The sequence below is a fragment of the Synchiropus splendidus genome, chromosome 17 (assembly GCF_027744825.2).
Source record: "Synchiropus splendidus isolate RoL2022-P1 chromosome 17, RoL_Sspl_1.0, whole genome shotgun sequence".
In the NCBI taxonomy this organism is placed as follows: Eukaryota; Metazoa; Chordata; class Actinopteri; order Syngnathiformes; family Callionymidae; genus Synchiropus; species Synchiropus splendidus.
This window is the reverse complement of record NC_071350.1, coordinates 19,485,854-19,501,808: the sequence shown is the minus strand read 5'-3', so window position 1 is coordinate 19,501,808 and position 15,955 is coordinate 19,485,854. Positions and strand designations below refer to the sequence as shown.

The window sequence follows — 15,955 nt, the reverse complement described above, 5'->3', positions numbered from 1 at the left end:
AATTTGAAAAAATGTTTAAAAATGTGGGCATCATTTCCCGGAGGGCTTCAGGTTCTCTGTTCAAAACAGTCTTCGTGGATCAGTTTCACGTCGGCCTCAGGAGGCACTTGTCAAAGCAGGTCTGGTTTCTAAAGTCCTCAGACCTCATTCTTCCCAGACGCCTTCAGGTGAGCGCCTCCAACCGTCAGAACCCACGGAGAAGCTTCCTCCTGCTGTCACGGCCTGCAGCTTCCTGAAGGGCTGAGTGTTTCCAGGACTGACGTTTGGCTGTCTCTCACTCTGGTGATACAGTGGTGCTTTTGAGGGAGGAACAACGTGGATCTTAAACCAGGAAAGAGACAACAATGGGGGAAAAGTTTCACTGTTCACTGAGAAGGAGAGCAAAAAAAAAAAAGTATATATATATATGATATCATTAAATAAAGACTGCTGAGGACGGTGGAGCTCCAACTCTCGCAGGGAAGGAAGGTTCCAGAACCAGACAAGGGGTCGGAGGTCACGAGGACCACTGGACAGGATGGAACACGGAGCCACTCTGAGAGAAACAACAGGTTTCATTCCGCGGTTAAACCTCAGAAACTGTTGGTTCATTTGAAGCCGGCTGGACCAGCGCCAAACTGTCATCTGAGGTGTTTGAAGCAGAGACTGGTCTGGACCGGTTTCAGGTGAGTATCTCGCTCATCTGACAGCTGGAAGGTTTGGTTCTGCCGATTCACATTCTGTTCTCAGAACACTTACATAACAGCCGACCAGCTGCAGCCTCACAGTCCATCGCTCCAGAACCAGCCACGAACCCGGTCACAGCTCTGATGGGCGGGGCCTCCGTTCGGCCGGCGCGTCTGCAGCTAATTCCTCCCTGCGGTCATAATGTTGGGACCGGCTGTGGACCACACTAGAGCAGCGATGCTCCCGTCTGCTTCCTGACGCCTCCTGCTGGGAGACTCTGCAGCGCCCCCTGCTGGCCGCTCCATCTCTCACCGCCTCACCACGACAGCTGACCACAGACGCTAACGGCCATGTTCGCTACACGCTAGCAGCCACAGCATGACTCAGCAGAACTCTGTGTAACGTAGAAAACTTTATTTACAAAGCAGCTGTACAATGACTGAGGCCAGAGACTGTAGAACACCACTGAGTACACGTTAAATACTTAAATAGATCAGAAGCTGAGGCCCGCCGGCCCAGACCAGTCCAGACCACCATCAGCGCCCTCAGTCCAGGGACACCACGTGGAAGCCGTCCTCGTCCTTGGCGCTCGGCGACTCCGGTTCCGACCGGCTGTTCTTGTTCCGCTTCAGCTTAGTCATCCAGTTGCGCGGCAGCGTGCCGCCAGTAGCGGGCGAGCGGTGCACCGGGGCGGGAGACCCGGCGGCTTTGGGCACGTAGATCTGGGCGGGGCTGGCAGGGGGCGGGGTCTGCGCCGGCACCGGGAAGTTGCTGGGCCGCTGCATGGGAGCCTTGTTGGTCCTGCGCAGGAGGCCCATGCGGGACGGCTTCTTCTGGACCTGCTCGGCCTGTTGCTGACTCTGGAGCTGCTGCTGGATGATGACCTGGACGTCCTCCTGAGGGACACAGAGACAGCACGATGGGTCAGGGTATCGGGGTCCGGCTCACCCACTGCTCCACCCTGCCCCAGAGTCCCACAGGTCACCACCCGCTCAGGTGGGTGAGTGTCATGTGACTTCAGCACGGCGTCGCTGCATCACTCGCATGCCTTCACAAGACTCTTGTTCGTGGTGACGCAGTAGTGGTGGGGAATAGTGCCAGTGGGCGTGGCTTCACTGGAGAAACACTGACACCATACGTGGCTGAGACACCTGAACACGTCGCTTATTTACGAAAGAAAAAGAAAAAAAAAAAAATATATATATATATATATATATATATACAGTATATATATATGACAAATATATATAGTAGTCAGTTTATATATGTCTGTAACAGGTTTTTCCTTTGAGGCGACGGCCTCCTGACTCAATATAAGAGGAGAAGTGGATCCAGAGTCAGTTGGATACAGCCAAATCCCACTCTGCAAATACAAGTTGGAGTCCAATGAAGGAGTCCAGGTCACTAACTTTGAGGACACTGGTCCTGTCCAGGACGTTCCAGGGGTCTGGTGAGTGGTGGAGCGGGTCTGACTCATGACGTTACACCTGAGCGTGACACCAGGCAGGAGACGCCTCTGCTGACTCAGCAGTGTTGCGGCGCCGCAGGTCAGCGCAGCTGGCATCTCCAGAGGGTTCCACGCACCCGTCCAGCAGCCAAGCAGCTCAAGTGACATCTAACTTTCTATCTTCACAGGCTGAACCCAATCATCCTCCAGAAGGACTTCAGCACCTGACGGTCCCAGTCTCCACCGTTGTCACAGCAAAGACCACTGAACAAAACGCTCTGTGAATTTGACTCTCATGTGGATGAAGACAATTACGACCACCCGATGCTTGAGAGCTGAACCTTCACAGGCTGGCGACTCTGGACCCAACAACCCAACCCACACCCACCCGGGTGAGGGAATCTGGCGAAGCCCCGCCCCCCTCACCTTCCAGGCCTCCAGCTCCAGCGACAGCTCCAGACGCTTCTGCGCCGCCTCCAGCAGCTGGTTGTTGAGCATCATCAGCTCAGTCTTGCTCCTCAGCAGCTCGGCCTCCATGGCCTGCTTCCTGCAGAGAGACCAGAGAAGCAGCTCAGATGAGCGCCCCACGCTGGAGACACGGCTCACTCACTTCTCTATGGCCTCGTCTCTGTCCCGCAGCGCCTGCTCCAGAACCTCAGCATCCTCTGATTTCCTCCCACACTGAGACCCCTGAAGGAGAAGTACAGTTGACCTCCATCTGAAAGCTTCACACTTCCAGCAACATTCTGAGACGCCTGCAATTCCAGAGAGGCCGACTGATCTTGTCTGGCAAACCAGTCGGGCCACATGCCGGCGCGTCCCCACCCGGGCGGGGAGCGGACCAAGCAGAGCCGGGAGAATTGGCTCACACCACTACACCAGCACTTGACTGTCAAACAATGACACATTTTTTGACCCCACTGAGTCTGTATTTTAGAATAACTTGACACGTATCATGGCGTTTAAGACACACGTTTTAGTCCAGTGTGAATAGTTGGCCAGAAGATGTGCGGTAAATAAACAAAACACTATTTTTCTTTTCTTTTCTGTCAGACAAACGTGATCAGTCCAGTAGCTGGACCTTAGTGGGTGACTACTGACCTACACAAGCTAAAGTGTCAATCATCTCAGCTTGATTTGGTTCCACTCAACAATATCAGGTAGAATACAAGCTCATTGCTGATCTGACTGTGAAACGCTTGTAAAGTCATGTGATGCTGTTTCTCAGTGTGTAGTTTGGGAACTCAGATGAGCGATAACCGAGTGTTCTCCCGTCAGAGTAGCAAGGGGCGTGGCCAGTACCTGCTGGGTGTGGCCCACCGCCAGCTGGCGAGCGACGATCTTCAGCTGGACCAGCGCCGTGTCCAGCTGGGTCTCCGCCTGCTCCGGGGCGCTGAACTCCACCTGGGTCAGCGGGTGCAGCAGCCTCAGGACGGACAGCACCTCCGCGGTCACCTGAGGCGGACGCAAGGAGGCGTGAGGCCAATTGCTCACAAGCAGAATACTCGACCTAAATGTTTAACATTGAATTGAAACGTTACATCTGACCAGAAACATGCCACTAAAAGCGTTAGAGTAAGGAACAAAAACGATCATGAAACACCTCACTTTCATGCTAATGCTCGCATTACAGTTAGCCTCCGCAAGCTGGCTCCGATTTGAAGGCTATTAAACACGATAAAAAAAGAAAAACATGGAACTACAAGCACGAGCAGCAAGAGTGTTGTGGACCGGATTCGACCAATTTTGTCTCTGTTGAACCTTGGAACTTTCAATTTCTGTTTGCTAAAGTTGTTCAATCGTCCGTGTCTGGCGGTGCGTTCAGGGCGTGTCAGAAACAGACGTGAAACTAAACGAGGACCTTTTAAAAACATTCTCTGATATCGTAACAAAACCCTGATAGAGTGTATCAACACGTCTAATATGGAGTATATAATCAACACGCCTAATATACTAATATAACATGTATTGCTATGGAATTATTTTTCAAAGGTGGACATTCCAAATGTGGCGCGCCGACGTTGCTGCGCTCTTGAATGCAGCAGGCGCAGCAGCACTGCGCTGCGGAGTGACAAGCGTGTCCCAACAACCACGGTTTAGCTTCATCTGACGTGACTTGAAATGTCAATAGGGCGGATCGTTTTAGTTCATAAATCCCCACTGATCAGTGATTTCACCGATGACTGTCTGCTGAGTCAGCTCTACTCCGCGTCTGTGGCGGGTGACGGAGCTCCTCAGTGTATCTGACCGCTGGTCCTCAACGTGCTGTGGCTTCGGGGGCGTGCGTACCGCTTCTCTGTGCTGGCTCCATCCCGTTCCTTCCCTCCGCTCCTGCAGCTTGTCCACCTGGGCCTTGAGCTTCATGCTGCGCCGGCGAGACAGCTCCACTTCTCTGCGAACCTCCTTGAGCTGCAAGACAAGCGCAGCGCTGACGTCATTGTGAGCGCCGCGTCAATAGAAACCCATGATGTTGATAGAAACTGAGCACGTGAGATCCAGTCCTGCCAGCCGTGACGTCAGGTGGAAACACGCCATTAAACGGCTGGTATTTCTGTCCCAAACAACCGCGAGTCTCTCATAAACAAAGAGTCAGAGGAGACTGGCCAGTGAGATGAAGAAGCAGCAGCTGGTGGTGTGTGGGTTTGAAACACAGCCGCTCTGACTTCAGTCTGAGAAATGTCTGTATCAAGCTCAACACAAAACAACAACAACGTTGCTGCTTCAACGGTGAAACTTGGTTATTCAGCGTTGCGGAACCTGTTCATGCCTATTGGCGACTCTTTATGAAACACAACCAAAATACCAGTGACCGAAGCTGTTGGCCGTGTGCGTGTGTGTACATGCTGCTACGGCGTGTTGTGATGTCGTCTGAATGAAGCGAGTTAGAAAACAGTATTTATTTTAGCTTTCTCTCTTTAGCTTTCATTTGTGGAACTGTTTCATTTTCTTTTTCGTTTTGATGTTTTTGTCCAGAGAAGCTGACTTGATCAGAGTCAGGACCACTGGAGCCCTCTAGAACCACCGAGCGCTTGTGACCTACCGTGTCGGAGACGTGTCCGAGGGTCCGGCGCCGGCCCAGGGGTCGGCCACTGTTGATCAGGTCCGGGAGGCTGCGGTCCTCGTAGCTCCTCTGGAAGGGCGAGCCGGCCTCTTCATCGGGCAGGAGCACGGACTCGGGCGGCTCGCCGGTGCCCTCTGAGGCCACCTCGCAGGCGCTGTCTTTGCCCTCGGACTGGCAGGAGCTGCTGTCCCCGTCTCCGGCCAGGCGCCCGCCACAGAAGACGCCGGTGGCCGAGCCCAGGTCAGAGCAGTCCACCTCGTGGTAGAGCAGCGAGCCCTGCTGTGGCGGCTCATCGGGTGCCGCCATCTGCGGCTCCGGGGTCTCGGCCTGGCCGACCGGCGGCTCCGGTTCTGCTGGCAGGACCGTGGCTCTGCTGGCGGGGCTCCTTGGAGAGCTGAGGTGCCGACCCTGGAGCCGGCTCAGAGAGTAGTAGACGGTCTCACTGCTGGGGAGGCGAGGCTTCATCATCTGGTTCAGGTCAGAAAAGGGAAGCGAGTAATCCATGACCAGCCCTCGCGCACTGCCGACTATTTCTGTCCAAGACGGAGGCAGAGCGCTGAGCTAAAAGCAGGCAGAATGTGGCCCGACTGGTTCCACCTGACATGAGACCATGTGATGTCACTGCAGTGGCAGCTCTGACATTCCTTCCTCATTTCCAGTCACAGAGTCAGAACAGAGGCCTGGCACACCAGGGCCACGGAGGGAGGGGCTTCCAGAGAACACACCGCTGCTTACAGCAGGGGGTCAGAGGTGGCAACTATGACCTCATCTAGAGAGGTTTCTCACTTCACTGCCGCTGCACACAAACAAATCCCAGCTCCAGTTCATGAACGGCGTGTAGGCGTGACCATAGAACTCAAAATTAAAGGGTCAAGTGAGGTCAACAGCCTTTCCATCAGCGCCATCTACTGCAGTGGAGGTGAAGAAGAAGTCATGTTCAACTTCCCACACAGCTGAAATATAAATATATCTTTCAATATAACTTGGTGGTGGGACTTTAATGAGTTAATTCTGATTCATTAATTACAACAGATTTTTTTTATTTAATATTAGAAAATTAAATTTCTGGTACAAACATTTTCACAAGACAAAAGAAACAATATTTTGTTGTTTAAATGCATGTATGGCTCAGGGATCATTTGAATCAGTAATATACCAAATTCATTCACATTGAAAAATGTGGCAAATATTCTGATACCATTAAACTGCCATTCATTGAGATTAATTAGTCACAAATTCTCTAATTAACTAGATTATTTTTTTAATCGAATCCCACTCCTAATATAAATATGAATTATAATTCTTCTCCACCCAAAAAAAGGATATTAAAGACGAAATATGGGTATGATATCGGAGTACCTCGATGTATTGCAGCGTCTAACTCAAGTCAGCTGCCAGGCTTCGTGGTGGTCACAGCTCCTCTGCTGAGGTGGGCGGGGCCAAGGTCAGCCCAAGGTCGAGCCTGGAGAGCCGCCACCCCAGCAGGCCGTCTGTGAGACGCATGATATCGGATCACCTGGATTTTATCTTCTCGTCTGATGGCAGAGATGAACGAGTGAATCACGTGCTCACCTCTGACAGAACACAGCAGCCGTTACATAACAGTCAAACACAATGTTCTCCTGGCAGCGCAGCGGGACGTTCCTGAGCCAGCGGCTTCTGGGAACCTGCTTCCGTGAGCGCTGAAGAGGGGCAACACGTTCTGAGGCGGAGCCTGCGATGGCCCACACCAGAAACAACGAAGCAAACCGCGTGTCACTCACAGCAGGTGTCGACTGACAGCTGAGGAAGCGGCAGTTCATCTGTTACGCAACACCACAGTCAGCTCTGCCGACATGAGAAGAGGAAACGCTGCAAACATACAACATTATTTCTCATGAAAGAAGGAAACATTACATCCACCTCTGGTTCATAACATCCAACAGCCAGTTCCTGAGTATTTGCTTGACTTTTCTTGCAATATCCACTTCATGTTTTTACATTTTACTGTATTATAAGTCAAATCAGATACAAGTTGATGTGGAGCACCAAAATTAAATAATTATTAAACATCTATCAAGTTTGGATTTCTGAACATGAATCTTTTAAAAAATTGATTTGGGGATATTTTGTTTTGATTGAATTTACTCAATTATATTTGAAACAATTTATGAAAAGAAAACACTGTTTTGCTCAAATAAAAACATATTTTTATTATATAAAAATAAATATTTTTTCCAACATTTACACTTGACACGCTGATTTGCATTTGTATTTAAATGGCTGAACTCAGAGGTGAGGGAGGCGAAGAGGAGAGTGCAGCAGGGTCACTGCCATCAGCCATGTTTAGCGCCTTGGAGTCAGAGAGGAAGGTGCTAAATAATAAACTAGATGCTGCTATTTAGGAATAAACAGCTTGTGGATACATCGTGTGCAACTCCAATGATATTTTCAATGGAGCCGATTGTTAGACGTTGGCGGCTCTCATGCAAATTCTGAAAGTGCTCCAGTAATTCTGAGCACATTTTACAAGAGAGGACAAGTGTGGCTACAGAACTGGAGATTTCCATGTTTCTGCGTCCCACCAAATGCGAAACCAACTTTATTTCCTCCTCTACTCCACTCTACCCAGCTTAGTTGCCCACTGTAACTTTTTGGATTTTTGCCAAATCTCTGGGTCTTTGAGGCCGATCTGCGGGCAAATGATAGGACTTGGCTCTGATCTGTTTTTTAGGACGACAGAGGACGATTTTCAATGGGAAACCTGGAATATCTTGGAAATTAATTCTGGCACCTAGGTCCGAGAAAAGTAATAGCAGGCGATTCCTGGTCGGGCCGCACGCTTCAGCTTTCCAAACCCGTCTCTACGGCAAAAGCTCTGGGTGGAGTAGCGTGCCGAAACAAAATGGCCGGCGCGAAGAACAACATCGTGAATGCACACAGGTGTATTGACGAAAGTTAAAAGTGAACGGACAAGCGAGAGCGTGTCGAGGTTTTATTCCCAGCTCAGTTCTCCACAGGAGAAAGCGCTGGTGTCTGTGGTCACCTGACGCCAGGCTCCTCCTCCTACAGCTCCTGACTCCGCCCGTCACTGGAGACGCACCTGAAGCCCAGGTTGTCAGAGGCGGAGTCAGGGGTGTTGCCCATCCTGCAGGATCACAGAGCTGAGTCAGTGCGCGTCACAGTCAGCAGGAAGTGAGGTCAGGCACCTGGTGGTGAGGCGAGCCTTGTGATTGGCCGAGCCATCCGCCGTGTCGATCCAGGAGGCGCCGCGCAGCACAAACATCTGCTGGGCTGCTGGGAAGCGGCTGGACGTCCACTCCCACGTGTTGCCCATCATGTCAAACAGTCCTGGGACCAGCAGAGGGTGAGTGGCGCCCCAGACAGGCCCAGACCAATCGAGAGCTCCGGCTACCGTAGCTGTTCTGGGCCGGGAAGGCGGTGACGGGGGCCACGCCGTGGTGCCCGTCCTCTGCCGTGTCTCCATCCGGGAAGGAGCCCTGCACACCGGGAACAAGGAGCGGATGAGCGGCTGCTGGCTGGGACGACACGCTCCTCCGTCGCTGAAGAGGGCGCCGTCTCCTCACAGCCGGAGGACTGACCTGCCACAGGTTGGTTCTGTTGGACTGGAACTTGTTTCCCCAAGGATACGTGCGACCTAGAGACCAACAGCTGAGTCAGCCACCAGCGTTTCTGTCCTTATCGTCTCACATCAGGACAGAGGTGAGAGCGCGGGGACGCCGCACCTTGCCGCCCGCCGCGGGCCGCCCACTCCCACTCCTCCTCGCTGGGCAGCCGCTTCCCGCTCCACTGGCAGAAGGACCGGGCGTCATTCCAGCTCACCTGGACCACCGGGAAGTCCAGGCGCTCTCGGATCCCACTGCCGGGACCTGCCGGCTTGGAGGGGGGAGGGGGGAGGGTCAGACTGGGGGTTCACGCCAGACTTCAAAAGCTCACCTGTCGCCAAAACGCTCTTTCCACGGGCAACCACCAGGGGGCAGACTGCAGGAGCAGACACATAATTCCATCATCGCTGCGGTTTTAAATAAAATAATCATCCACCTACCGAAATATGTACAGAAAATACAACACAATTTCATAGAACGTGGCAATGTGAGCATCGACTTTCTAAATAAAGGGAAAAATAGCAAAGATTCTTGGGAAAAACATACCATTATTGTTACATATTTGTTACGAAAAGAGGTCAAGGTTAGCAGTGTATGAATAAGAGAAGCTCGGGGAATGTTTCGTCATTTTAATGTTTATGTTACACGTGCATGAAAACTCACTTACCGAAAGGTTTATTTTGTGGTTTGTTGTAAATACAAATATTTGTGTGCGTGGGGGGGAGAGCTCACCGACCTCGATCCTCTGCGTGACTTTGTTCTTCAGCTCCTCTGAGACGAAATCTTGAAACACGAAACTCCAACCGAACTTCTCAGCTTCCGTTTTAAACTTCTCTGCTCTCACAAAATCCCTGCAGCAAGAAGGATTCCAGGTCAAAGCTCGAGCCGTGACCGGGGTTTCCGGACCAGGCGGCGGCCGCACCTGAACTCAGCGTTGGTTACAGGGTACTTGTCTATGTGGAAGGGCTGCAGCCGGACCTGCCTGCTCGGAGACTCTCCGTCCCTGCCGTCGGCCTCGTCGGTGCCCATGCGCATCTCTCCTCCGGGAACACTCACCATCTCACCTCCTGCTGCCACTGAACCCGGTGCCAACAGTCACTTCACGATGTCGAGCTGTTTTTTCGACACAAATGCATCTCTCACCTGAGACGGCCAGGAGAACCACGGACGTCCAGGGAATTAAAGAAGCATCACCTTTCACGGTTAAATACATCTCACTGTACAGGAAGCGTGACGCATCTATTCATCTGGAGTAAAGTTTTTCTTTTATTTTTCAGGAGTACGTTGGCACAGCCTTCAGTGCGTAGTAGAAACAGGTCCGATGTGACACAGCTTCCGCGTCACAATGGTTCCGCGTGTCACAAAAAATGTTTTTAAATCATTACTTTTTATATAAGGGAGTTTATGAAACACGATTTCTGATGCTACGAGTCATAATTTCGAATAACGCTACAGCAGATGAATCGATTTTTGCAAACACATTTCTGTGGATTCCAAAAGGTATGAGTGTATATATATATATATATATATATATATATATATATATATATACACACATACACAGACAGGCCTTGATTCTTCTGTGGCCACATCCTTGTGTCCCTTGCCCCGTGTAGCTGGGACGACAGGCTCCACTCCAGCTGCTCCAGAAAGGAAGGTTGAGGCTGCAGAGGGACACTACACTTCCTGATGTACGATCCAGGCTCCGCTGGAGCCGTGTCCTCTCATCCATCACAGGTCAGTGAGATCGCAGCTTCAGAGTTCAGTTTCATAAATCACGAGAACAGCTTTGGCGTCAAGAAAACCTTTAATGGGCAGAAACTAAATCGAGTGTCAGGAGTCAGTGCTTTGAAGAAAGTACATAAATAAAGTCATTTATTGGAGCCGCGTTGGGAGGACGACATGGAGACGCCGGGGCAGTTGTTTCCTTTACAGACTTGGGTGTCGAACCGGGGGACGTGATTTCAATCTTCTAGTTGAACAGACAGCTACAGGTTCATTCAGAGCCTCAAGCCCTGAGTGAAGACATCCCAGCTCGCATGATCTCGTCCACCAACAGGATGTTGCTGGCGATCGCCGTGCTGAGACAGAAAGAGAGCACCAGTCAGTGACGGCACGGCAGACGGGGGGGGGCGACTCGGCGCGACCCTCTCTGCTCACCATGAGTGGAAAAGCTGCTTCTTGACGCTGTAGTTGTCCCACACGCCGGCCTCTGCTGCCACCATGGGCTCCCCTGAAACACAGTCACCCATGAGTGGCTCAGACCCCAGCGGAGAGACGGTCACACAGCAGTAGCATGCTAACAGGAGGAGGTTTGATACCCAGAAACACAGAAGAACTAAGAGTCTAACTGTGTGTGGAGCGGAACCCACCCGTGCTCAGGTCCACTCCAACCAGCTGCCCGGACTCTCTGTACTCCGTCTGCAGCTTCAGCAGGGTCTCCTGGGCGTCATACCCAGAGTTCTGGGCCAGAATCTGCAGAGGAGCGCAGGGTTAAGACCACGGTCTGAGGAGAGACAGCGGACAGAATGTGGATCACCTTGGGGATGATGAGGAGAGCATCGGCGAAGGCCTGGACGCCGAGCAGAGCTTTGCCTTTCACGCTGTTCTTGTGTTTGACCAGGGCGTCAGCCACCGCCACCTCCAGCGCACCAGCGCCGGGCACGATGCAGCCTGAGGAGAGAGAACGGCGGTCAGACGCAGGCGCGCGGGTGCGGACCGGAAGTGAATGTTCTGATCTTCTGAATACATGCAGGAGTGGCTGGACTCTCAGAATGCAGAGGTTAAAGACCAGAGTCAGTGTGGCACAGACGTCTAAAGCAGGGGGAGCCAGTAGGCACCCCTGGGTGTTCGCTGTGCAGCGGAGCCGGGGCTCAGTCTGAACAAGCACAGAAGCGTGTCTGACCGTCCTCGATGGCGTTCTTGACTGCGCACAGGCCGTCTCTGATGGCGTCTTTGATCTGCACCAGCGTGTGTTTGTTGGGTCCCTTTATGAGCAGCGTCACCGACAGAGGGTTTTCACACTTCTCGATGAACGTGTACTTCTCTTCTCCCTGCAGACACAGAGCAGCAGTCAGAAGTGTCGTAGATCCTGATAATTCACTTCTCAAATGCATTTTTCTGCTTCCATCAAACGTAGAACCACTAAGAAAAATGACCGACAGACACTAGGGATGAGCAATAACTGATCATACACAATATCCTGCCAAGTCTCCACGATGGCAATTCTGCATCTCACCATGAATTGGAAAAAAACACGATGTGGTTTGTATCATGATCTGGAGAATAGACTCTGACTCCATGATCATTTCTTCACCTGATGGTTTCTAATGTTTCTTCAGCAGCATCTAGGAACTGTGTCCAGACTGCTCCATAGTTCAACTGTTCAGAGACATGAGACACAGCAGACAGACGAGCTAAAAGTCACACAACCCTGGCGTCTAAAAATAAACCCGCTCGTCTGCATGACTTCCTCGTGCTGAATTGAAGCAACATGAATTAGTAAAATGTCAAGAATTTCCATGACAGGAAGAGGAGACTTGTAATTAGAGGTGACGTTCGGCATGATGCGTCAGACACAAGTGATCCCCGACACAGCGACATGTGCCTGCAGCTGCATGCAAATGCCACTCCACACACCTAAATAGGAAGCGTAATGTTGAAGGAAAGAATGGCTCCACACCTGCGTCAGCCACTGCAGGACAGGTGTGGCTGAAATGAGGTCGAAGCACAAACCAAACAGAAAAGGCAGCACCTCGTGTTTCCAACAGACAAGAGCAGCAGCAGCAGCAGCAGCAGCAGTGAGCTCAGGTCACAGAAGCAGAAGAAGTCACACAGCTGAAACCCACCAGAGTGTGTTCGTAGACCAGGCCGGCGTGTCCCAAGCAGTCAGGCGTCAGGTCGTCCACCGAGTTCATGGCAGTGCCGCCACAGGCCAGAGTGAGTCTGCAGGAGGAGCATGACGCCGGTCAGAAACAAGTGCATCGCTCCCCAAAAACATTCCTTCACCCACACCACGATCTGATCATCGTCGGGCTACAACTAACCATTTGTTCTAACCATGAGCCGACACAGATGCGCACAGCAACATGGCTGACTGTGGCGCTGGAAACAGAACATGAAAAATATCTGAATTCTAAAATGCACGTTAACTGTTCTCAAGAAATGATGTTTTGAAGCTTTCAATTTTGGACTAGATTTGCTGGAAATGTGGCATGAAAGGAAGGTATCCTTTGATGTGAAATGGTCCCAGAATTTCAACGTTTTGGGTTGTGACAGTCACTACGACATCACAAGACAACAGGTCAGCAACTAGTAAAACAGTTCACGATTGTCGACTAGCTATTGCAGCCCCAGATCATCTGTTCCAAACGCTGCCGAGTTGAGAATGAGTTGACATCCAATTCTTCAGGAACAAAACATTGCTGTGCTCTGCTCATAATGCATCAGTGCCATTGTCCCCTGAAAGACATCTTCAAGGAGAGATGCAGCTTTGGAGTGGAACAAGACGAGTCAGCAGATTCTTCCAATGTTCATTAAATGAAACATGGGGTGTGTGACTCTGCCCCCTGCTGCCGACACACCAGAATACAGTCATCGCCCGCAGCGCTCACCTCTCCATGTTTCTCCTCTTGGCCCGGCGCAGGGCTACAATACCTTCTTTAGCCAGAGCATCCAGAGAGTACGGATCGATGCCCTGAGCAGAAGGACAGTGAACAGAGTCAACATTGACACAGTCAACGTGAACACGTCTCCAGCTTCACGCGTCATTTGTTCTGACCCGTTGAATACAAGTGGGGACGGAGTGGTGCCCTCATGCAGAGGTACAGATCAGAGTCACTGTAGCACAGACACAGATGACCGAGGGGAGCCACGCAGCATCCTCGGGTGTTCACCGTGCACAACCTTCAGCTTGGCGCCGCAACAGCGCAGAAGCATTTGCTCACACTCACGCAGCAGCAGCAGCAGCAGCGTTCAGGAGCCTACCTTCTGGTTAATGACAACGAAGCCCTTCTCCCCATTGGGACAGACTTTGTTCTTCAGAGCAATGATCCTCTGAACACGGTCCTCGATGAACTTCCTCTCAGCCGCCACAAACTTCTCTCTCTCGTCTGCACTCTTGTAGAAGAAGCCAGAGTTCACCTCCGTCTTCTCGTACTCCAGTGAGACATTGCAGGTCAGCACGTAGGCGTCCTCCACGCGCTTCTTCATGTCCGGGTGCCGGGCGCCGTGGTCCAAAACCAGGCCTCTGATCAGCCTGTGCAAGGACACCAGTGCTCAATGACCACTCAGCACATGCGGTGGAATCAATGTTTCCAGTGAATTACTGTGTGTCGCAGTCAGTCTTGTGCTTCATCTCCATGATCTCAACCATGTACAGGTCGATGGGCTCGTTTGGCTTCGAGATGGTCAGCACAGCATCGACCACGGCCTGCAGACAGAGTCACGGTCAGAAGGAGCACAGGGAGACTGTAAGAACTTCAGTCAACAGGAACAAAGCCAAGGTGGGACGTGCTTGAGCAAAATAAAACACCAATATATGAGTGACACTTAATCCATTTTCACTTTAACATCACCGTCCCTGCATGAAATTGGAGGAGATTCAGAAGTTTTTCCTGAAAATATTTTTTTACTGACACCTCGAGTTGTCCTAGTAAAGACATCACTGATCCGTTTTATGTCTCACCTCAGTGAGCAGATCTGCCAGATCTTCGTGGACCTTGGTCCTCAGAGACGTGCGTGCAACATTTATGAGGGTCTCTCTGTCCATCTTCTGAGTCACCTTCACTTCCTCCAGAACAGCCAGAGCTTTCTCTTTCGCTGCTTGAAATCCCTCGGCCACGATTCGTGGATGAAGACCCTGTTCAACATCAAGAACCTGTCATTTACATTATTGTAACCTGGAGCAGCGCTCAGCAGGGCAACAAGAAGCGAGAGGAGCCGCCTGTTACCTCAGACACGTAGAGGTCGGCCTGCTTCAGCAGTTCACCGATGATGAGCACGTTGGACGTTGTTCCGTCTCCTGTGATGTCATCCTGCGCCGTCGCCACCTTGGCGATCAGTGACGCTGTCGGGTGCTGAATTTGCTGCACACATTTCACATACACCAACATGAGCGGCGAGATGGTTTGGTTTTTTTCACCACAGAAATCGAGCCAGCATGAGACAGCATCTCATGTGGGGCATCCAGTCACAGGGAAGCAGGTCTTGTGAATGAATCAAGCGGTCACAAATACGTGCGAGGTAAACAGCGACGACGATCAAGTCAAAAGGTCTCACCATCTCGTGTAACAGGACGTTGCCATCTTTGGTCAGCTTGATGTCTCCGGCACCAGAAACCAGCCTGTCGGTGCAAACAAGCGGTGAATGAAACCGGCTTCGCGTTCAGAGCCGGAACACCGATTATATACCGGGGTTTACTCATCACGTACACCACCATCGTCAGGTCAGTGCAGCGCGAGCGCCGCGCTCTGACACGCGGCTACCGGGGAAAGCTTCCCGAGGAAGTTTACTAGTTAGCATGCTAACGTTAGCCTGTGGGCAGTGACGGGGCAGGGCAGCGTGCTGTCATTCTAGGAGCAAATCTCTCCTTAAACAAGAACGCGGGCGCGGTCAAGTTGCTTATTGTAACGTGCGCTTGGTTTCCAGTGTGGTGGCGCTGGGTGACACCGACATGTGGGGTAAAACACAAGAAGAAGGCAGCCGGTAAGGCGATGCTAATGTTAGCCACTTAGCTGCCTTAGCACGCGTGCGGCACAAAGAGCTCCGCGGTGCTCACATTTTCATGGTCCCCTTCGGTCCCAGGTTGCTCTTCAGCACATCCTGGAGCCCCCGAGCGGCGCTGATGTTGACGGCCAGCGCGGCCTGGGCCCGGGCCACCTCAGCTTTCGGGTTCAGATCTTTCAAGGCAGCCATGGCGACGCAACCAGCCGGGTAGAAGACTCAAGTACCGCCGGAAGGGAAGCGCTCTGCTCGCGACGCTCTCGGAAAGAGAGTCCGCTACTAGAAGGCTCCAGAACGTGCGCTCGTGCTGCCTTCAGAGACCACGCTCGACCTCGGAAATTGTCGTTTCCGCGTGCAGCCCTTCATTTAACAGAGTTGTTTAGTATCATTACAATGGTAATAAGGATTAACTGATCCTGTGTTTTACAGCTATATTTTATAGAGGACTAGCCG

The 15,955-nt window shown here is 51.7% G+C and overlaps 3 protein-coding genes across 3 annotated transcripts; all 3 read right to left on the bottom strand.

Moving 5' to 3' along the window:
- Nucleotides 1–483: 483 nt before the first annotated feature.
- On the bottom strand, nt 484–5,678 carry bicdl2l (bicaudal-D-related protein 2-like). Its single transcript, XM_053847677.1, has 6 exons — nt 5,154–5,678; nt 4,403–4,522; nt 3,416–3,568; nt 2,724–2,803; nt 2,540–2,660; nt 484–1,562 (listed from the first exon to the last, which is right to left on the bottom strand). Exons 1-6 carry the CDS (start codon nt 5,676–5,678, stop codon nt 1,212–1,214), a joined length of 1,350 nt encoding a protein of 449 aa, XP_053703652.1. The 3' UTR covers nt 484–1,211.
- Nucleotides 5,679–6,702: 1,024 nt separating this feature from the next.
- On the bottom strand, nt 6,703–10,078 carry sumf2 (sulfatase modifying factor 2). Its single transcript, XM_053847680.1, has 9 exons — nt 9,923–10,078; nt 9,702–9,855; nt 9,516–9,630; nt 9,111–9,155; nt 8,900–9,050; nt 8,756–8,811; nt 8,569–8,653; nt 8,363–8,504; nt 6,703–8,301 (listed from the first exon to the last, which is right to left on the bottom strand). Exons 1-9 carry the CDS (start codon nt 9,990–9,992, stop codon nt 8,220–8,222), a joined length of 900 nt encoding a protein of 299 aa, XP_053703655.1. The 5' UTR covers nt 9,993–10,078; the 3' UTR covers nt 6,703–8,219.
- Nucleotides 10,079–10,557: 479 nt separating this feature from the next.
- Nucleotides 10,558–15,771, bottom strand: cct6a (chaperonin containing TCP1, subunit 6A (zeta 1)). The gene is made up of 13 exons (XM_053847021.1): nt 15,558–15,771; nt 15,059–15,122; nt 14,731–14,865; nt 14,466–14,639; nt 14,107–14,210; nt 13,766–14,036; nt 13,393–13,475; nt 12,628–12,724; nt 11,685–11,832; nt 11,319–11,452; nt 11,152–11,254; nt 10,940–11,012; nt 10,558–10,860 (listed from the first exon to the last, which is right to left on the bottom strand). The coding sequence occupies exons 1-13, from the start codon at nt 15,692–15,694 to the stop codon at nt 10,788–10,790; spliced, it is 1,596 nt and encodes a 531-aa protein (XP_053702996.1). The 5' UTR covers nt 15,695–15,771; the 3' UTR covers nt 10,558–10,787.
- Nucleotides 15,772–15,955: the final 184 nt, after the last annotated feature.